A 17,937-nucleotide genomic window follows, 5' to 3' on the forward strand; every position below is an offset into this window, starting at 1 on the left:
GATAGATAGATAGATAGATCATTCACAATGGTGCCCTACAGACAAAACAGATCAGTTATACAATAAAACGTATCATTTTTGTACAGCACATAAAAACAAACACAAGACAATTCACATACAAGATAAACATACATACATATAAACATATATACCATATATACATATAGTATCCAGTATGCAACCTTTGCTATACCTCAATGGTTCCAATGCAGAAGTTTTATTTATAATTTTCATTATATATCTAATTAAATAAAAGCCTACTAGTGACTCAGGGCTCATGGGGGCTGCTGGAGGTCCACAGGGCAGAGCTGACCCCTCTCTGTGCCCCACTAACTAACGCTAGGTGGCGTCGGACTTAAAAACTTCATTGAGACCCAGAGAGAGAGCGATTAATTGACAATGTCCATCCCAGAGGAGGGAAACTATACTCCTGCAGCTCCCAACACCAGTCCTCCTCCTCAGTAGCAACGCAGTTCATCCGGAGGAAACAACTATGAGAGAGTAGCTAGCATGCACGGACAATTCATGTAAATGGCGCCTGTGAAAGGGAAATTATATCAGCGCTTGCTGTGGTGTGTCGTCTTTCTTCCAATCTCAGGTAAGGAGCGTTTTTCAGTGATATTTAATATATATATTTAACGAGAGAGGTAAAACAGTGAGTAGTTGCTTGGTAACATCTCTGTGACGGACCGTAACCTGTAGACGTTGGACCGTTGGACCGTTGACCGTTAATGCTCTATGTAACTTTATAACGTTAGGTTTAAAGCTGAATCAACGTTTATCACAAGATAAACCGAATAAATTACAGTTTTTACATTCACATGTAAACATTTACATCAATAAATAAATGTTTGTTTTATTGAGTTAAACGACACGATCAATTATCGTCTGACTGAGTGAGAAACTGTCCTGTTTTAACTGTCAGTTAACTTTTAAACTGCCATTTCTTTCAGCCGTTAGAGGTTAATGTGTTTATTAACGTTACATGTTTAACCTGTAAGTTATATTTTAACCTGCATTTGTCTGCAGTTATAATGTTTAACAGCAGTGGTTTCACTCACCAGTTCAATTTAACCAGCTCTAATGAAGTATTTTATACATTAAAGCTGTAGCTAAAGTCACTTCAATACAAACACTGTTGTACATTTAAAATATAAAGATACTACTGAGAGTATGTTTAAAGGGCTGAATAATTAATAGAAATATTATGGAAATCGCAATATGACCCAGTGCATTATACTTATTGCAGAAGCTGTGATATGTTCTGATAAAGATGACTAATATATATAATAATAGTATAATAATGAAGTACTGTAGTGCTGCAGAGATGTCCTGGTCTACAAATATTAATTAAGATTTAAGAAAACATGTTTGTTTGATACAAACCCCCTAAAAACTTCACATGATCATGATTTTATTAGTTTTTTTTATTGACAATTAAATGTATGATGCAAAAATGATTATTCCCACACCACATCTATCAAAATAATCACAACATGATGTTTTTATCACATCATGCTGCCCTCATTTATTATGTATGCGCATGGTAATTATTGTATTGAGTAGCTGAGTATTTATAATGTATTGTATGTATAAGTATTTAGCCAGCAAGAGTCTTGACTGTGTGATCTTCTCACCAGGATTAGTCTAATTACAGAGGTAAAAAGAGAGATCAGCGGTGTGAATCAAATACGATGTGTGTGAATCACAAATCAATACATCTCATATCAGCTGGTGCAGGCGATGAAGACGATGAAAGATGCACAGTGTGGCCGGGCTTTATGGATGCTTCCTCCCTTTGATTTAAGAGAAAACCCTGGTCTTGCATGTCAAAAATATCACACAGTTGCAGCTTGTTGTTGTTGTTGTTGTTGTTGTTGCTTTGAATTGGACCCTGCAGTGTATTTAGTTGATTATTGAATTATAGCCTTTTAGGGAGGACGCCCTGTCTCTCTGTTTGGTCCACAAAGGTCACATTAATGAAACATTACGTAACGCTCTCGCTCTTGTTTAAACTAAAGGCTCTTTAAGGATCAGCTGTTCCTGTGACTTTATGAGCCATGAGTAATTGGATTAAAGTGGAGCGGGAAAGACTTTATGAAGCTACAGTGTGATTACTGTACAGGACTGTAGACCTCCTGCCTGCTAGCATTGTGACTGATGGATCTCTCACTCAGCCTGAGACTACAAACACTGATAAAACTCACCTTTTAAATCACGTTTAGCCTTTAGTTAGGTGAGTGTTTAAAAGCTTTGAATGTTTTATTAGACTCCTGTTGGTGCGGTGTCCCTCTGGCCCCGTGCTGATAACCACCTTCACTCCTCACCAGCTTCTTTCTTTCTCTTTCTACAGGTGTTTTATGCTTCAGTGAGTTATTTTTCATCAAGGAGCCCCATGACGTCACTGTCATGCGGCGAGACGCTGTCATTTTGGACTGTCAGGCGCACGGAGAGTCGCCCATCGACGTCAGATGGCTCAAGAACGGAGTAAACGTTTTGGAGAACGAACGGGTGTACCGACTCTCCAATGGCTCGCTTTTTATTTCGGAGGTGGAGAGCAGAAGAGGAGACAAATCAGATGAAGGGCTCTATCAGTGCCTTGCTCAGAACAAGTATGGCGCAATCCTGAGCCAGAGAGCCCGTCTTACAATCGCAAGTGAGTATCGCGCTGGAAGTGTAACAGTGCGGAGTCAGATGTCTTTATTCTGGCTGTTTGCTGCAATTCACTTGCACTAATCACTGATTCATTCAAATCTCCCTGCATGACTCTCCCACACTTAACTGTTTTATTTGATTTATTCGTTTTTTGCTGCTCAGTGTTGCGTTTGGTGCTGCTCCGGTAGTAGCACTGGAGGAAGAGCGACAAAGTCTTCAAAACCCCCCCCCAAAAAAAAGAAGAAACTGTTCGGCCCATTGGTGTGTTAATGAAGGAGCAGCAGATCTGAAAGGTTAGGAGCTGTCCAGGATACTGGCTCTCCAATGCTAAAGAGAAGATGACCCCTATTCACAGGCTGAGGCTTTCATGTTATTGCACCCTGATCGCTTGAGGAATTGTTCTTTTGGAAAGCTTTCTCCTCCAGTGCTGCGCGAGTTGGCCTCGTATCTTAAAGGGGGGAGAGCTTCAGGCAGAGTTGGTCTTCCGGGACCTTACATCCCCTCCTCCTACACCACGGGCCATGTGCTTGCTGAGCATGCGTGTTAACACTGTTACCCTGCTGGCATTCCCATCTGTACTAAAACAAGGTGCTGGAATTTAATTTTATGTTACATTTATGGACAAATAGAGTTTAATTAGTGTGAGTGAAATAACGTCATTAGGTGTTTTCAGCCACTGCACATGAATTATTGTGAAGCTTTAACTACATGCTATGCTCACTGGTTTTCTGGTGCTTAAAAGGTATATGTAGTTGTATTAATTAATTGAGTAGTTTACCTGCTTTATAGTTTGAAGTTAAGAGGTGATAAAGGCTGCCAGTAAGCTTTACTAGTTTGTTTTAAAATGGCACTTAGACCTGCTTGAGGGTCTATCTGGAAGCTCATAAAGTTTGCACATACCTGAGAAATGCTCAGTTGAAGGACACAGAGGTAGCAGTGGGGGTTGTGGCGAGTGGTGTGCACGCACACGTACGCACACACACACGAATGTGAATTGCCGTTTCCCAGTACCACCGCCTTCCCCTGAGTGTCTAAATGACCAAACTTTATGGCAGGTCTTGCCAGGTCAGTAGAGCTGGAGGCTTTGCATTGTTATCTGCCTCACTACTCTGGTGAAAGAGTGAAAAGCTTTTCCCTCTGACCGTTTTTGTCCACGTTGCCCCCCCCCCCTCCTCGCAGAAGAAAAGAGTTTCTTTTAGGGGCAATTGTTTGTCCTGATATCAGTGGACAGAACAGCTGGACCTGTTTGCCACTGCGAGGCTAATTACAGTAAAAGTTAAAGATCAGAGATTGATTGTAAGTAAGTTTACGTTTTGATTTAAAAGTCGTCATTAAACAGCCCAGAGAGTTTGACGTTGGTCTTTTGTCTCTGATGTATTTTAACTAGAGAGACTCGATGTCGATGTGTCTTCAGGTCTCTTCACATGTTAACTCCTCAGCCGGAAGGTGGATGGTGTAACATGTGGGGAGCCTCAGTACCTCCTTTCCAGAGCCGATTAGATATCCCTATATCTTTATCAGTCATGCCACCATATCCCGTCAAGAGCTTAGTTCAAACAACCTAAGAGAAGGACAGTAGAAGTGCAGGGATGGTACCCACTGAGAGCTCTTTAGTCCTGTGCTCGTACGTTGAAACTGCGGACCTGCTCGTTGTTCTGTCGAGGAATGCGATTGCGATGGAGGGTAACCTTAAACATTGTGTTGCTAAAGCACAAAGGTGAGCAGGGATCTGGCCCTGATGAAAAGGAAGGAGACACTTGAGCCTCACCATGTGACTTTTGTCAATAGACTTCAGATAGATGGGCATTTCAGGAGAGAGATCGCCTCCTGAGGTGACTGCTGGGGCATCAGGCATGAAAACAGTGTCAGATTTGTCATGAACCTTTACAAGCGTGGCTCATTTGAGGACCCCATGTTGGTTTCAGAGATGTTGGTAGTGAAGAACAAACGCGGAGGAGTCTGTAAAGATAAGTCGAAGTGTTGAAGTTGAGGAGGTCTGGTCAAAAGCAGATGCTTGGAGCTGCGTTGGCTTTATTTACAGCTCAACTGTGTTACGTAACTTTATTTGTTGCTTTCCCACTAACGGAGCGGACTGTGTTTATTTCTAGTTACCTTTGTTGTATTTGTTTCCAACATGATATCGCGATGAGCTTAAGAAGTGTTTGTTCTAGTTGTTGTTGAGAGATGAGAAGTGATTCAGTCAAGTGCTTGTTCTGCAGTCACCACTTCACCCAGAGCCGTGTGTTTTAGGGAGGCACCAATCTGACCTTTCCTCTGATAACACACAGTCTCATGTAGTATGTATGTGTATGTGTAGTAGCTTTATTGTAGAAGTACTATATTTGAGGCAGTGTAGTCCAAGTGCTATAAGAATAATAAAGCAAAGTAAGTGCCTGTTGGTGTGTTTGTTTCTAGCTCTGATGCAGATATCTTCTGCTCACTACTATTCGTGGTTAAAGTTGATTTTACCTCACTGGTGTGTCCAGAGGCAGCAGGACCGCAGCATTATTTAAAGTTGCTAAGGAATGCACAATCAGAAACCCCAACAAGACAAAAGCAAACTTCTCCCAGTGTGAGCTGTAGTGTGGATGAATGAGATGGCCTTAAGTGAGTCAACTCAAAGCCTGGATTCTTGTTTTTCTCCTCTGCTGGACACCAAAGGTTACCATGGTTCCCCTGAACGGCAGGCCCAGAGGTCAAAGGTTTCTTTAAATTGTTCAATAGATGGAGGGCAGCGAGCCCGAGCACAGGACTTAAATCTTCCCTACAATAACGCTGGAGGTTCAGAGTCGCTGCAGTCGTCATCAGTGGGTCTACTTTTGTTTTCAGGAGCATCTTTCTCTCTCTTGTACTGCTACTTTGCTCTGTTTTGTTGTTTTGTAGTGAAAAAAGGATAAAAGTGTTGTTTTTTTACACAGAACTTAACGTATAGCTCTTTACAGATTGACTTTTTCCACTCTATGTCCTGATATGCAGATCAAGGACAATAAAGCCACTGTCTGTGCTGAGTGGAGGTTTGCTGTCGAGTGATTGGAAAACTTTGTGGCAGAGATAAGGGACTGGAGGAGGGGATGAATACTCCTTCCAGCACCGCTCCCCCACCGCCCGCCCGGTGCTTTGAGAGGTCACGCTGCTCATGGGAATAGCTCTTTGTTTAGCCAGTGGTCACTTGACCGTCCTGCAGGCCTGTGATTGATGTGTGGGCTTTTTCTGCTCTGCATTCTTCTCCTTCTTGCTTATCAGCCCTCTTTTACCCCCAGATCCTTTTATTAATGTTCACTGAGGTCACTTAACATAGTAAAGGACTCATCACTCAGTTGAACAGCAGTGTTTTTCAGGAGTAGTTGTGTGATGAGTGAATGTGAAATCACCTCGTGTTGGAATAGGACTCTTAAAACTTTTCAGGGTTGTTTCTGTGAAGGTTTTCATCGGCCTCCTGATGCTGAAGGCCGTCACTACAGCCTGTGGGATGAGGAGAGGATGATCAGTTTTAACCCTGGGGGGTTTGGGACATCGGTGCCGTCCACATATGAGCTAGCTGATCCACCTTCAGTCAGTCTCAAGGTTTCTTTTTCTTAGAAAGATGAACTCTTTGGATGTGGCAGTTTTCTCTTCCTTTCAATGGGAGTTGGTTTACTTCAGAACAATTTCTGCATTTAGCTAAACAGCACTTCCATGATAATATCTTGTCCATGTGGGAGGACGGTAACATACTGTGTGAAGAGTAAGTTCCCTTACCTGAATAAGAACTACTCACTTTATGTAACATACAAGCTCTCAGACTGTGCTGTGTGCAGGCAGATAAACACAGTAATGGGAGAGGAGAGCGCTCTGGACTAATGCATGGTATTTGTAAGGGAACCTTTGTTTGGCCTGACCTGTCCACTGACCTTCACCCATCTGTTGAAGTGAGGCAACTACAGCTTCACTCTTTAGTTTGGACTGTAGGGAGAGTGTAATAAACCACAAGGGCATTTAGTTTTAACTTTGTGATTCAACATGCCACAGCTTTTGTGCGTTGCCGTTATACTGATGCTTCTCTCTTTACCGACTGATAGAGAAGGAAACTGACTCCTGTGTCGAGTTCATCATATCGTATTCCGCTGTAGCTGTGATATAATGTCTCGCAGCAGCTGGGCCGCATATATTGTTTTATTAGTTAGCAGGAAATGGTAGATGTCATCCATACAACAGTGAAGGATATTATTACAAAACAGCATTTGAAAACGATGCAGCTGGAGATCAAACTGAGAGACTTCTGGGCCGTGTGCAGGGCACCAGTGAGCAGCAGTTTGGGGTGGTCTTACAGGGCTTTGTCTGAGTGAGGGGCTAGCAAGGATTTGTGGAGGTCAGAGGTGAGATTGTTGGGAAGGCCGGATTGTCGGTTTCTTCATGCTTTTGGGGAATAATTGCCGAGGCATGTATTGTGTGTGTGAGTTGGTTAAAATGGTAAACAAGAGCAAAGGTCTGTGAGAAGACTTGTTGTTGTTTAGAACAACAACACAAAGAGTAGATGATGATGAGTTAATGCACATAATTAAAGTAAATCACAAACAGCTCTGCTTGTCTTCATCATTTCCTCTGCACATTAGATTCCCCTCATCACTTCATGGTTCAGAGCAGAAGGTCTTCTGTGTTCAGCTCAGTGCTCGACAAGCCCTCGCACTTATAGATCCTCCACCTTGTCTTAGTAGTTTATCAGTAATCAATGATTATCCCTGATAATGTTTGTCAATAGCAAAAGTAGTGAGGCAGAGGATCAGTGTATTTCACATGCCCTGCAGCCATATCACTTCACATTAATGGCATTTCTGTAAGAGCCTGCGTTAACATGGGCGGGGGTGGAGGTGGGTATGTGGAGGAGGGGGTTTGAATGCCGCTCTACTTCTGTGTTCACATCAAACAACCACAGTGGAGCTAAGAGGGGCAGCAGCTCGACACTAATGTGATTAAATGTGTCAGTGGCGAAAGCATCTGATTTTCCTCTCGTCCAACAAGTAAAGAGCGACATCGGGCACAGACGGAGAATCTTCACACTCAGTCGAAAAGAAAAGGATGACAAACAGTCACTTTGATAAATAATTATTTGAAGTCCCTTTTATCACAAGAAAAAAATACACTTACTTAACTACAACAGGGTTATTAGTTATAATGAATCAATAATGTCCTTAATCTAATAATCAGAAATACAAATGAGTTTCTTAATAATTCACAACAACCAAAACTGTCACTCTTAACTTGGTCTCATTCCTCCACAAGTGTGTAAAAGTCATAATTGACTGAATGTTTTTAGTTGTAGTCAGAGTTCTCCTGCTGCTTACACTCAGCCACTGTGTGTCTGTGACGGTAGAGGGATGTCCTGAGCTTTACCCCGGCGTGTGTTAAAGATGTTTGGATAGTTTTTTGGATGTCTTTCTCTCTGAATACCTGACGGACGAGGTTTCAACTTGGTGCCCTGCTCTCTTCTGTTTCTTCTTCTTTGAGTGCTGATGGCTCACTGCAGCAGAAGGAGCTCTGGATGTGTGCAGGGAGGTTAAAGAGCACCGTACTCTGTTTGTTTATCCATTACTTACCTTTGTTCTCCTCTGTACCGTGGATAACTTCATATATTTATGGTAATGGGTTAAATGTTAGCGTGCTGTGATGCCTACTGTAGCACGAACAGCAGTGTGATTGATTCCTTGTAATAAATGATCGACCTCAGGCTTCTGAAGCTGTTTCAGCATTGGGGGGTGGGTGTGTGGGGGGGGTGACCTTAATGGCTTTTAGGACTTTTACGGCCCAGGAGGAACAACTGTCAAAGAGGGCATTTATTAACAAAAAGGGCTAAAACAACTTAAATCATTATAAATGCATCCACTTCTGTTGCTTCACTATAAAAGGCCTTATTGTGATTCACGTTGGGCCTCAGTTGCTCGCTGCTCAGCTGGTGACTGACAACAGCTCAGTTTCAGGGAAACCCAATCCACGCAGGATGTAGCTGTTTCTCTCTAGTCATCGCCTTCCTACAGCACTCAGCAGGTCTGTAGCTTTAGGTTTTAGGCATCTCTGTTTTCTCTGTTTCCATCTCTAACATCCACTGGACCCTTTAGACTGGACACTGTCCGGTTGTGTAGGGCTTTTTACTGATTTCATGCACTGGCTTAAGCTTCTAATGGGATTTAGTTGAATGTCAATGCAACTCATTGAGCAAAATACAACACAATAAAGAAACACTTCAAAGGAAAGGAGTTTCCTGTGACTTTATCTCAAAAAGATATTAGAGATAAAAACATGAATGTTCTCTTGTTATGGGGAAGAATTGTACTACAAGACAGTTTTGTGTGTTAGTAGAGGCCAATTCTCCCTTTAATTGCCTTTTAGTAGATCTACAACTTCAATATGAAGAAGTTAATAAATGTTGCTTTGTTACAATAAACCAGTCGTTAATAATCAAGTGAGATAATGATCACCTCTTACTCAATACTGAGACGTAAACCATATATTTACCGAGACTACTATTCCATCTCATTCTGACACACCAGAAAAATACATTGTAGAAGAAAGAACATTTTGCGGGAGTAATACAGAACATTAAATGTGTATTAAAAGTTGTCTCCTGTTGCTCTGTTTTTCTGCAGGTATCTTCGCTTTTGCAATCCAGCCGACGTCAATAGTGGTAACTCAAGGCTCAGTCGCCAGGTTATCCTGCAAAATCAGTGCACACCCTCCTCCAATCATCACTTGGGAGTTCAATCGGGTCACATTACCCCTTGCCACTGAAAGGTATTCACTTGTTGCTTTCAGTTTAACTTCAACGTATTCATTTTCCGCATACTTACTGGACAGCAGAGTTTTTTTGAGGCGAGACATGAAATATAATCTGTGCCCGCTCTTTACCATTATGAGTTGTCAGTATTTGATGCTCCATAATCCAAAAGTGTTATAAATGTTGTATCTTATCTGTGTGTGTCTCTCTCTCATCCAGAATCACAGTCCTGCCCAACGGTGTTCTTCAGATCCACGCGGTGCAGCGGGCAGATGCTGGAAATTACCGCTGCATTGCCACCAACATTGCCAGCCGCCGCCGAAGCACAGAGGCCACCCTCACTGTCACCCCGGGTACGTCAGACAGCTCTCTTTTTGCAGATGTGTTGTGTAAAGGGCATCAACACACTGTTTAAGTAGTGAAATATCCATCAGTATTGCTTTAGACCTACTTAAATGTGGTTCAAAGGAATATGTGATAGGACGAGTGTGAAAGGTATTTAAAACTATTACTGTAATATCACAGTAAAGTCATTGTGCTTTGTGCGTCTACAGTTTGTTGAAAGGCTCATTTATTTGCTAAAGGGACAAAGATAGCACGATACCCATGACATCACACCACATGCAATAAACCTGTCTTCCTCCCCCTCTTCCTCTCTCTCTCTCTGCAGCCCCCAGTCCACAGCTTCCCCAGAGGCCACACATCATTGTCGGGCCACAGAACATTTCAGTGTCGCTGCACCAGAATGCCATCCTGGAGTGCATGGCCACAGGCAATCCCCGACCCATCATCTCCTGGAGCCGAGCGGACAGCAAGTCCATTGATGTTTACAGCACCAAAGTGTTGGGAAACGGCAACCTCATTATCACAGACATCAAGCCCCAGCATGGGGGTGTCTACATGTGTAGAGCCACCACTCCCGGCACACGAAACTATACCGTCGCCTCAGCTAACGTCACTGTGTTAGGTAAAGATATACAGTATACAATAGTTAGGCTGTAAACGTGTGGATTTTGTATTTATGATTTCAAAAACGTATTGTTATTATATATTTCTCACTGATGTTGTTCTTCTAAAGCACCGCCTTCCTTGGTCGAGTGGCCGGAGAGCCTGACCCGTCCACGTGCCGGCACTGCCCGCTTTGTGTGCCATGCTGAAGGAGTACCAACGCCTCGAATCACTTGGCTCAAGAATGGAGAAAAAGTTCACTCCAACGGTCGAATCAAGATGTACAACAGGTATCTTTCCCCTCAAATCCCTGTTCAAGTCAAATGTATGAATGTATAATGAAAACAGGAACCCTAACTCCTTTTTACCAGGAAACACTTATTATCAGTCTTTGTTGGCCAATCACAAAACTATTTGAATAAATAATTCATTACTGTCCTTACAGTAGAAAGGAAACTGAATAATTTACAGCATTTCAAATGGGGTTTTAGTTGGGTTTCCCTGTAATTTGCCCCTGCTCTTTATTCAATTGTCAGTGCTTGTTAAGGGTAATTATAGAATGACTACACTCTGGTGAAAGAGCGTCTGGATGAAGCCATCTGTGTGTATTCTCTTCATCTGTGTGTGTCTGTGTCCCGCAGCAAACTGGTCATCAACCAGATAATTCCCGAGGACGATGCCATCTACCAGTGCCAGGCAGAGAACGAGCAGGGATCGGTCCTCTCCATGGCGAGGCTCATTGTGGTCATGTCTGAGGATCGGCCGAGTGCTCCAAGAAATTTAAGAGCTGACACCGTGTCGAGCTCCGCCATTCTTCTGGCTTGGGACAGGCCTCTGTATAACTCGGATAAAGTTATTGCGTACTCTGTGCACTACATGAAGGCTGAAGGTGAGTAGTGTGTAAACAAACAAGAGAAAACATGGGGCCATATTTCCGTTGTCTTCTTGTCTCACGGGCAAAACTATTTCTTGTGGAAGGAAACTTAATATATTTAGATATCAAATGTTTATGGCAATATTTGTTCTGGCACCGATTTGGCATTACACTGAAAACATGGCGCCTACATTACCTATGATGCAATTAGACCGCCAACAGTGCGGTCGAGAGTCTGGTGTGTTATGCTAGTTATGCCCAAGACCTGTAAACAGACCTTGATGTGTGAAATTTCCCTTTAAGGCAGCAGGAAATAGTAGTTTAAGAGCTTAAATTCTGCCACTTCCTGTAAGTATATTGTGTGTGACAATGCGTTGTCAATGCTATGTTGGTGGTCAGAGGTGAAGGAAGACAACGTTTCTTTCTTGACGAACAAGAATAGTAAGCCCTGTGGAGTTTCAAGGCGCAGGTTCCTTTCCTTTTGGCTGATAAGATGCAGGATGCAGACAAAACTATTCACAAAAAGCACAAGGGTTGTAGTGTGACAGCAGAAAAGCCTTTCAGCTTTCCTGGGAACTCTTGCTGTTGACAACAAGAGTCACATTCGAACAATGCAACATTTCAGGAAAAAAAATCAGCTTGTTCATTCAAGCGCTGCACTTTCTTATAATGCCACTGACTTCCATTGGGGAGGTGAAATGTACAGAATTCAACTCGAGAGAAAGGAACACCTGCTGGATTTTGTTGGGGATAAGGAGGTCAAAATAAAAAGAGCAAGTTGGACAAATTCACTCTGTTTTATTCTTGAATAACTGACATCTGTCAGGGATTTTCTGCGCTTAATTGAGATTTAGTGACACAATCTCCTCGGTCCCAGTCACAGAGAATGTCTGTTCATGGACATTGACAGAGTATCAGACGCTCTGCACCTGAGGTTACAGACAGAGAAGCTTGGCACTAAAAGGAGGCTCTAATGAAAGGAAGAACTAATTAGCCTGTGTGATGAAGTGTCCAAAAGTGTGTATTCTGTGTGAGCAGTGGGAGAGTGTGAATTGGACAGGAAGGAAGACTTTGTTACACTTTTCAGAGAGGCTTAACTGAGGCATTCAGACTAAGGAGAAAGCTTTTTTTCAAGCACCTTGTTTAAAAGCTCCGAAATCACACCAGGTATTTTTTTTTCCCAGGGCAGGTTTTGTGTGACTTTACTAATCTTGTTTAATAAAACAACTATTACACAATCATTTGAAAAAACTGATGCAAGTGAACACGGAGATGAGAGTTGTTTCACCAAATATTAAAACACCTTTTTTCATAGCAACAACGCAGACATAAAGAATAGGATTTTGATCTACTGGTTTGTAAGTTTATATGTTGCAAAACCCCCAATCTTAAAATATGCTATAGTTAATTGATTATATAAACAAATGTGAAACATTTAAATACAAACTATTTTATTTTCTTAGTAACAAGACAGGACAAATTGAATGTATCACCCAGAAGTACTATTGATTTAGTTTAAAAGTTTATTTTACAATGTTGTCATTTATCCAGGATTAAACAACGAGGAATATCAAGTTGTCATTGGAAACGATACAACTCGCTACATTATTGATGACCTGGAGCCGGCTCGCAACTACACCTTCTACGTCGTGGCCTACATGCCCATGGGAGCCAGTCGTATGTCCGACCATGTGTTCCAGCACACACTTGAGGATGGTGAGCTATATACTCAGTGAAGGTCATATACAGTATAATCCTTCCCTCAGTGAACGCAGAATCAGAAGCAAGAGTGAAATGGACAGAGAAAGGAGAAACAGTGCGGAGTTTGTTTACAGGATATTTTAACTGCAATGAATGACTTTCTTGTTGATGTAAGAGACAATGTGTCTATGTACAGAAGCTCTTGTGTATATATGTGTAACTGAGTTTATGTCCCATGCCCCTAGATGTTTTGATTTCTAATTAAGGAGAGAAGTAAATAAAATGTCTTTTGATTCGTTCAAAATGTTTGATTTGGATGTGTAGCTGCATCTTGCATTGGCACTTGTATTCTAGTTTTGGACTTAGTTTGCATTAGAGTTGGCAATAAGACTTCTGTTCGGTCTTAATCTTCCTGTCTTGTCGGTCCACAGTCCCCCTCCGCGCCCCTGAGCTCAGCCTCACCAGCAACAGTCCCATGGACATCCAGGTGTCTTGGCAGCCCCTTCCAGACAAGTTGAGTCGTGGCCGAGTCACCGCCTACCGTTTATCCTATCGCACCACTGCTGAGAATGCAGTCTCACAATTAGAGCTACCCGGAGAGAAGACCCAGCATCTCCTGCAGAACCTGCAGCCTGACACCATCTACCTCCTGCGTATTGTCGCTGCCACTGGCATAGGGTGGGGGGAGCAGTCTGCCTGGACGTCCCACCGCACTCCGAAGGCATCCAGTGCTCGAGGTACAACATTTGGAAGGGTTGTCTTCATTATTTCTGAAATAAATAAAGTGTTTGTACCAAAAGTCTGTGATTGTCAGAATTTCTGCAATTAGACCCAAAAAGCTGAATTATCTCTGAACTCCTCTCTTTTGTTTAAACCATGAGAAACAGTCCAGAGAAGAGCTCGCACTAGTAATCTTGTTAAGGCATTGCGTTTGTTACTCGGTGACCTTTAGCCTGCACTGTCAGTACCATTGGAAGGGCTTCAGTCATGGGTCATAAAGGGAGCGTCACAGGCCTCTGGGTGGGAAAGAGTATACTGCTGCTTAGAACCACATCTGAGGCTTTGAGGCGGGGGAGGGAAAGGTTTGTTTTTCCTGTCCATCTCTGTTGCCCTCTGTCTCCAGTTTAAACTCAGACAGGAGTCTTCAATTGGTAAAATTCATTCCCCTCATTCCTAAAATAAAAATGTGTGAAATCACTCCCTGTATCACTGTAAAGTGTGGTGGTCTCTTGGTCTGCACTGAGCGTGAAACAGCTGGTGATGCATCAGATGGTAAACCCCTGGTCAGGAACCTCCTCTGTCCCTCACGTAAACACTTGAAACCATTCCAGTTTTCTACTTCTAACAAGTTCTTGTTTTCTGGAAAACTTCAGTCATAAGATACACATAACAGAACAATGGCTTTGACGTCTTGTTTGATTTGAATTACCTTCAGGGAATATTGAGATAGTTTGCTGTAGCACAGTGTGACATTGATAAGACTTACATAATATAAATGTCTGCAGTTTATTTTGAGGACTGTTTGTGAACACTTTATTACTTCAACCATTGTTTTCGTGTAGGATTGTAATCCATCTCTCAGTGTCTATTGTTAAACTGTTCTTCTGGCTCTTTTCTCTCTAGTTCCTCTGGCTCCAGAGCTGCGTTTGGAGCCTTTAAACTGCACCACTATTTTGGTGCGTTGGCAACTTGCACCCAGGAACTCAGCCATTGTGCAAGGCTACAGACTCTTCTACCATGAGGAGAGCCAGCCAGAGAGTGCCCCGGTTCAGCTGCGTGCCTTGGATAATACACACACCATCGGTGGCCTTGGTGAGTTTTGTTTCAAATTATTTTAGTCACCTCCTGCCACTGTGGTGGTACCTGGTACACAGGGAAGTATACAGTATTTTAAATGGTTTTCTTGGGAACATTCAACAACAACTTATTCTACAATGGATGATATGATGAGATTTTAGCCATCTTGCTGTATAGATTAGCATTTTGCTGAAGAAGTACTTTTCTTAAAACTTCCATAACTTGTTAGTTAAAGTACAAGTTTCTATCAATACATGGAATGATTTGAGCACGCACCCGCATATTTCTACAAATAAATGAAAATTTAAAAAAAGATTTAGTTAAATAGTTGTTGATGGACAAATTTGGATAAAACCAGCAGCAGCATCTATTGACAGCCAAGCTTATGAGTGTTTAATTGGCTTAAGTCTTGTCATGTGTCGAGCAGCACCACATCCCACGTCCATGACCCCCCAACCTCTGTGCAGGATTTCTATGTGTGTGTGTGTGTGTGTGTGTGTGTGTGTGTGTCTTTTCAGCAGCTGCTGTTTGGGGCATATCACAGCTCTTCTGGCCTTTAGGTCAGATTCATTTTTGTTTGAGAGAGGAAAGGGGCTCAGGCCAATGCAGTGGACAACTGACCATCTGTGGCCAGAGGGGGTCAACCAGGTGGTCAGCAGCTGACTTATAAATCAGGAAGCTCAGTGCTAGAACGGGTTAGGAAAGAAAGAAAGATGAGGAGGCACTATAAATTACTATAGGTGTTAACTCTAACTGCTGCAGGCATTGAGTTAGTTAGATATTTAGTTCAGTGGTTTAAACACTACTACTATTAAAGCCAGTGCTACAGTTCAGTTATTATGAATCCTACAAGAACTCCCCTGTTTCTACTGATAATATTGATTATGAATAAAATGAACACTGACACTGATAACATTAGAAGAACTAAACTAACTTAGATAAATATACAGACATACCAAGGATTCCAGTCTAATAATATCCACAGATGGCATTCTCAAGTCAAAAGGAAATAACTTCATTTGTGTTTTATTCATTCAATTTCCTCCATATTATTTTATTGCCATAATGGTTCAGCGTTAGCGTGTATTGATTTGAGGACATCTGCAGTTTTTGAAAGTTGTGTGAGTGATTTCTCTGTTCGTAATAAATATTCTGGGAGGAAGAGGAAGTCACAGCTGCTGATAAATATTAAGCCAATCAGCAAAATTAGCAACATTAAAAATAGAGCTTCAGCTGAATAAGAAGAATGATCTTTTTGTTCCTCTTTGATAAAGGAGCTTTGCAGAGTTGTGTTTTGAAGAGAAGTGAAGCTGTTTAGTGGAGGCAGATTTATTATGTGTTTTATGACTGCTTTGAGCAGTGTTGCTGGAGGAGCATTGACATCAAAGCCTCTCATTGTGTTTGGCTTTGAGAGCCACAAAAGATAGTTTATTAGCCAAGACTTAAAGGAAATGCAGCCTCTCACCAACTGAGCTGCAGGCCAAACAATGAGCGTGTCTTGTGGGATCACTATCTTGTAGTTCTGCGATTTCTTTCTCATGAATTAGCTGCAGCACTGTACACAAGGAGAGAGGTGTAAAATGTAGCATCTGACCTCCTTCAGAGAAAATCCTGCTGTGCTGTGAGAAATCTGACTAAACGGCTTCAATGCTTCCTTCTTCAAGACATTACTTTTTGCTATTGCATTGGTAATGCACAGTTCATACAATATGTTGTTTTAAAATCCTTTAAAAACAATTAGATTTCAAAAGGAATTGAATGCTAACTTTGTTTGAATACGAGAAAATGTAAACAGATTTACACATTTAGAGACGACCCTGATATAAATACATACTAAATGTTGAAACCTACTCACACATGAGTCATAAAGTCTATTTACTGACTCAGTAATGCCGGTTATAAAGCAACATCTACTGTATCTAGAGTTTGGTAACATTAGCCACTGTAAGCTACTGGGAATACCAGACAACGTAAGGTAGAAGCAATAATGTAAGTAATGAACTGAGCAATCATATGTTTCCTTGCTAATGAGTTCAACTTTTATTCAAAGGAAGAATGTGTCTCACTTTAAGGGTGATGGGGAACACCTTAGATCCTCTAGTAATCTGTGGAGCTTAGTAACTACTTTGCATCCACAATGATAATACAGAAGGTCATTTGCATTTTAGGAGGCATTAGATCAATCATTCGACTATTTAATTCTGAATAAATACAGCTATTTTCTCTGCTACAACGTCTTATTTACTGAGAGTGAATTCGTTCTGTGGGAATACTCTTCTGTTTGTAATTTGTGTACATGTTACCCTTCACTTTTGTGCTTCAATCATTACATTACAAAATGTTTAGTCGTCGCTGCATATTGAAATACTCTCCAGAAGCTAAAGATATTCTGATGTAGGAGTCCACGTTTTCTGTCCTCGAGACTTCCCGACACTAAATGTTGATTTTTCTCAGCAGTTGTTCTCTGCAAATTAAATCAGCTTGTGCTGTAAATGGTGTTTCCTATAATCCCTGGGATGTTGCAGACAGCAGCCAATAACATTGATTTCTGATCTATACCAGCTTCGGTAAGACTGGATGTAGCTGACTCAGCTCCATGTACAGCTGCAGAAGGGCATGCTCTGAGCTGGCTGTTAAATGATCACTTATGACGATCCAGATGATTGAAAGCACACGCTGAGAGACAGGAATGTGTTTGAGAGGCTCCAGTTGGGTATAAATGACACGGTGATGTGACCTTTCCTCGCATGTGTTTTTTCTGCCTGGCCCATGACAACAACATGTAGTCGTAGTCGAAGCTTAAATACCTCTCATACCTGTTGGCACCAGGCAGCGCTGTGTTCACTCCTGTAGATTTATCTCACAGCTGCAGGCCATCTTGTCCACTCCTTTTATTAAACACGAGGCAGAGCATGTTTGATGTGGAAAACTAGATCCTGGCCATCAGTTTAAAAGCTCATTTTGGGCTTAACTTTTCTGTGTGTGTGTGTCAGTATGTGTCTGCGTGTTGATTTGTGTGAGTGAGGGCAAAAGAGAGGCAGAAAGAGGGGGAGGAGAGAGAGATGATAGATGCTGGTGTGAGGATTCATGTGGGAGTTGACATTTATGGCCCCTGTTCAGGCCTGGCTTGCTGCGGCCTGGGGGGCCTTTCGCAGGCCAGAACAAAACCTCAGGGGCCAACAGGATCTGCATTTTGGCTGTAAAAAAAAAAAAA

The 17,937-nt window shown here is 42.0% G+C and overlaps 1 protein-coding gene across 1 annotated transcript in view; it reads left to right on the top strand.

Moving 5' to 3' along the window:
• The first annotated feature begins 371 nt into the window (after positions 1 to 371).
• The window catches only part of prtga (protogenin homolog a (Gallus gallus)), a 24,727-nt gene continuing 7,161 nt past the window's right edge, over positions 372 to 17,937 (top strand). Inside the window, exons 1-10 of the mRNA XM_035652039.1 lie at positions 372 to 598; positions 2,354 to 2,656; positions 9,276 to 9,420; positions 9,623 to 9,756; positions 10,074 to 10,370; positions 10,482 to 10,641; positions 10,993 to 11,240; positions 12,777 to 12,941; positions 13,358 to 13,663; positions 14,550 to 14,738. Coding sequence (XP_035507932.1) covers positions 532 to 598; positions 2,354 to 2,656; positions 9,276 to 9,420; positions 9,623 to 9,756; positions 10,074 to 10,370; positions 10,482 to 10,641; positions 10,993 to 11,240; positions 12,777 to 12,941; positions 13,358 to 13,663; positions 14,550 to 14,738 — 2,014 coding nt within the window. The 5' untranslated portion in view covers positions 372 to 531. The remainder of the gene's footprint in view (positions 599 to 2,353; positions 2,657 to 9,275; positions 9,421 to 9,622; positions 9,757 to 10,073; positions 10,371 to 10,481; positions 10,642 to 10,992; positions 11,241 to 12,776; positions 12,942 to 13,357; positions 13,664 to 14,549; positions 14,739 to 17,937) is intronic.

The sequence above is a fragment of the Morone saxatilis genome, unplaced genomic scaffold, assembly GCF_004916995.1.
Source record: "Morone saxatilis isolate NCDOM2014 unplaced genomic scaffold, NCSU_SB_2.0 Contig11, whole genome shotgun sequence".
Lineage (NCBI taxonomy): Eukaryota > Metazoa > Chordata > Actinopteri > Moronidae > Morone > Morone saxatilis.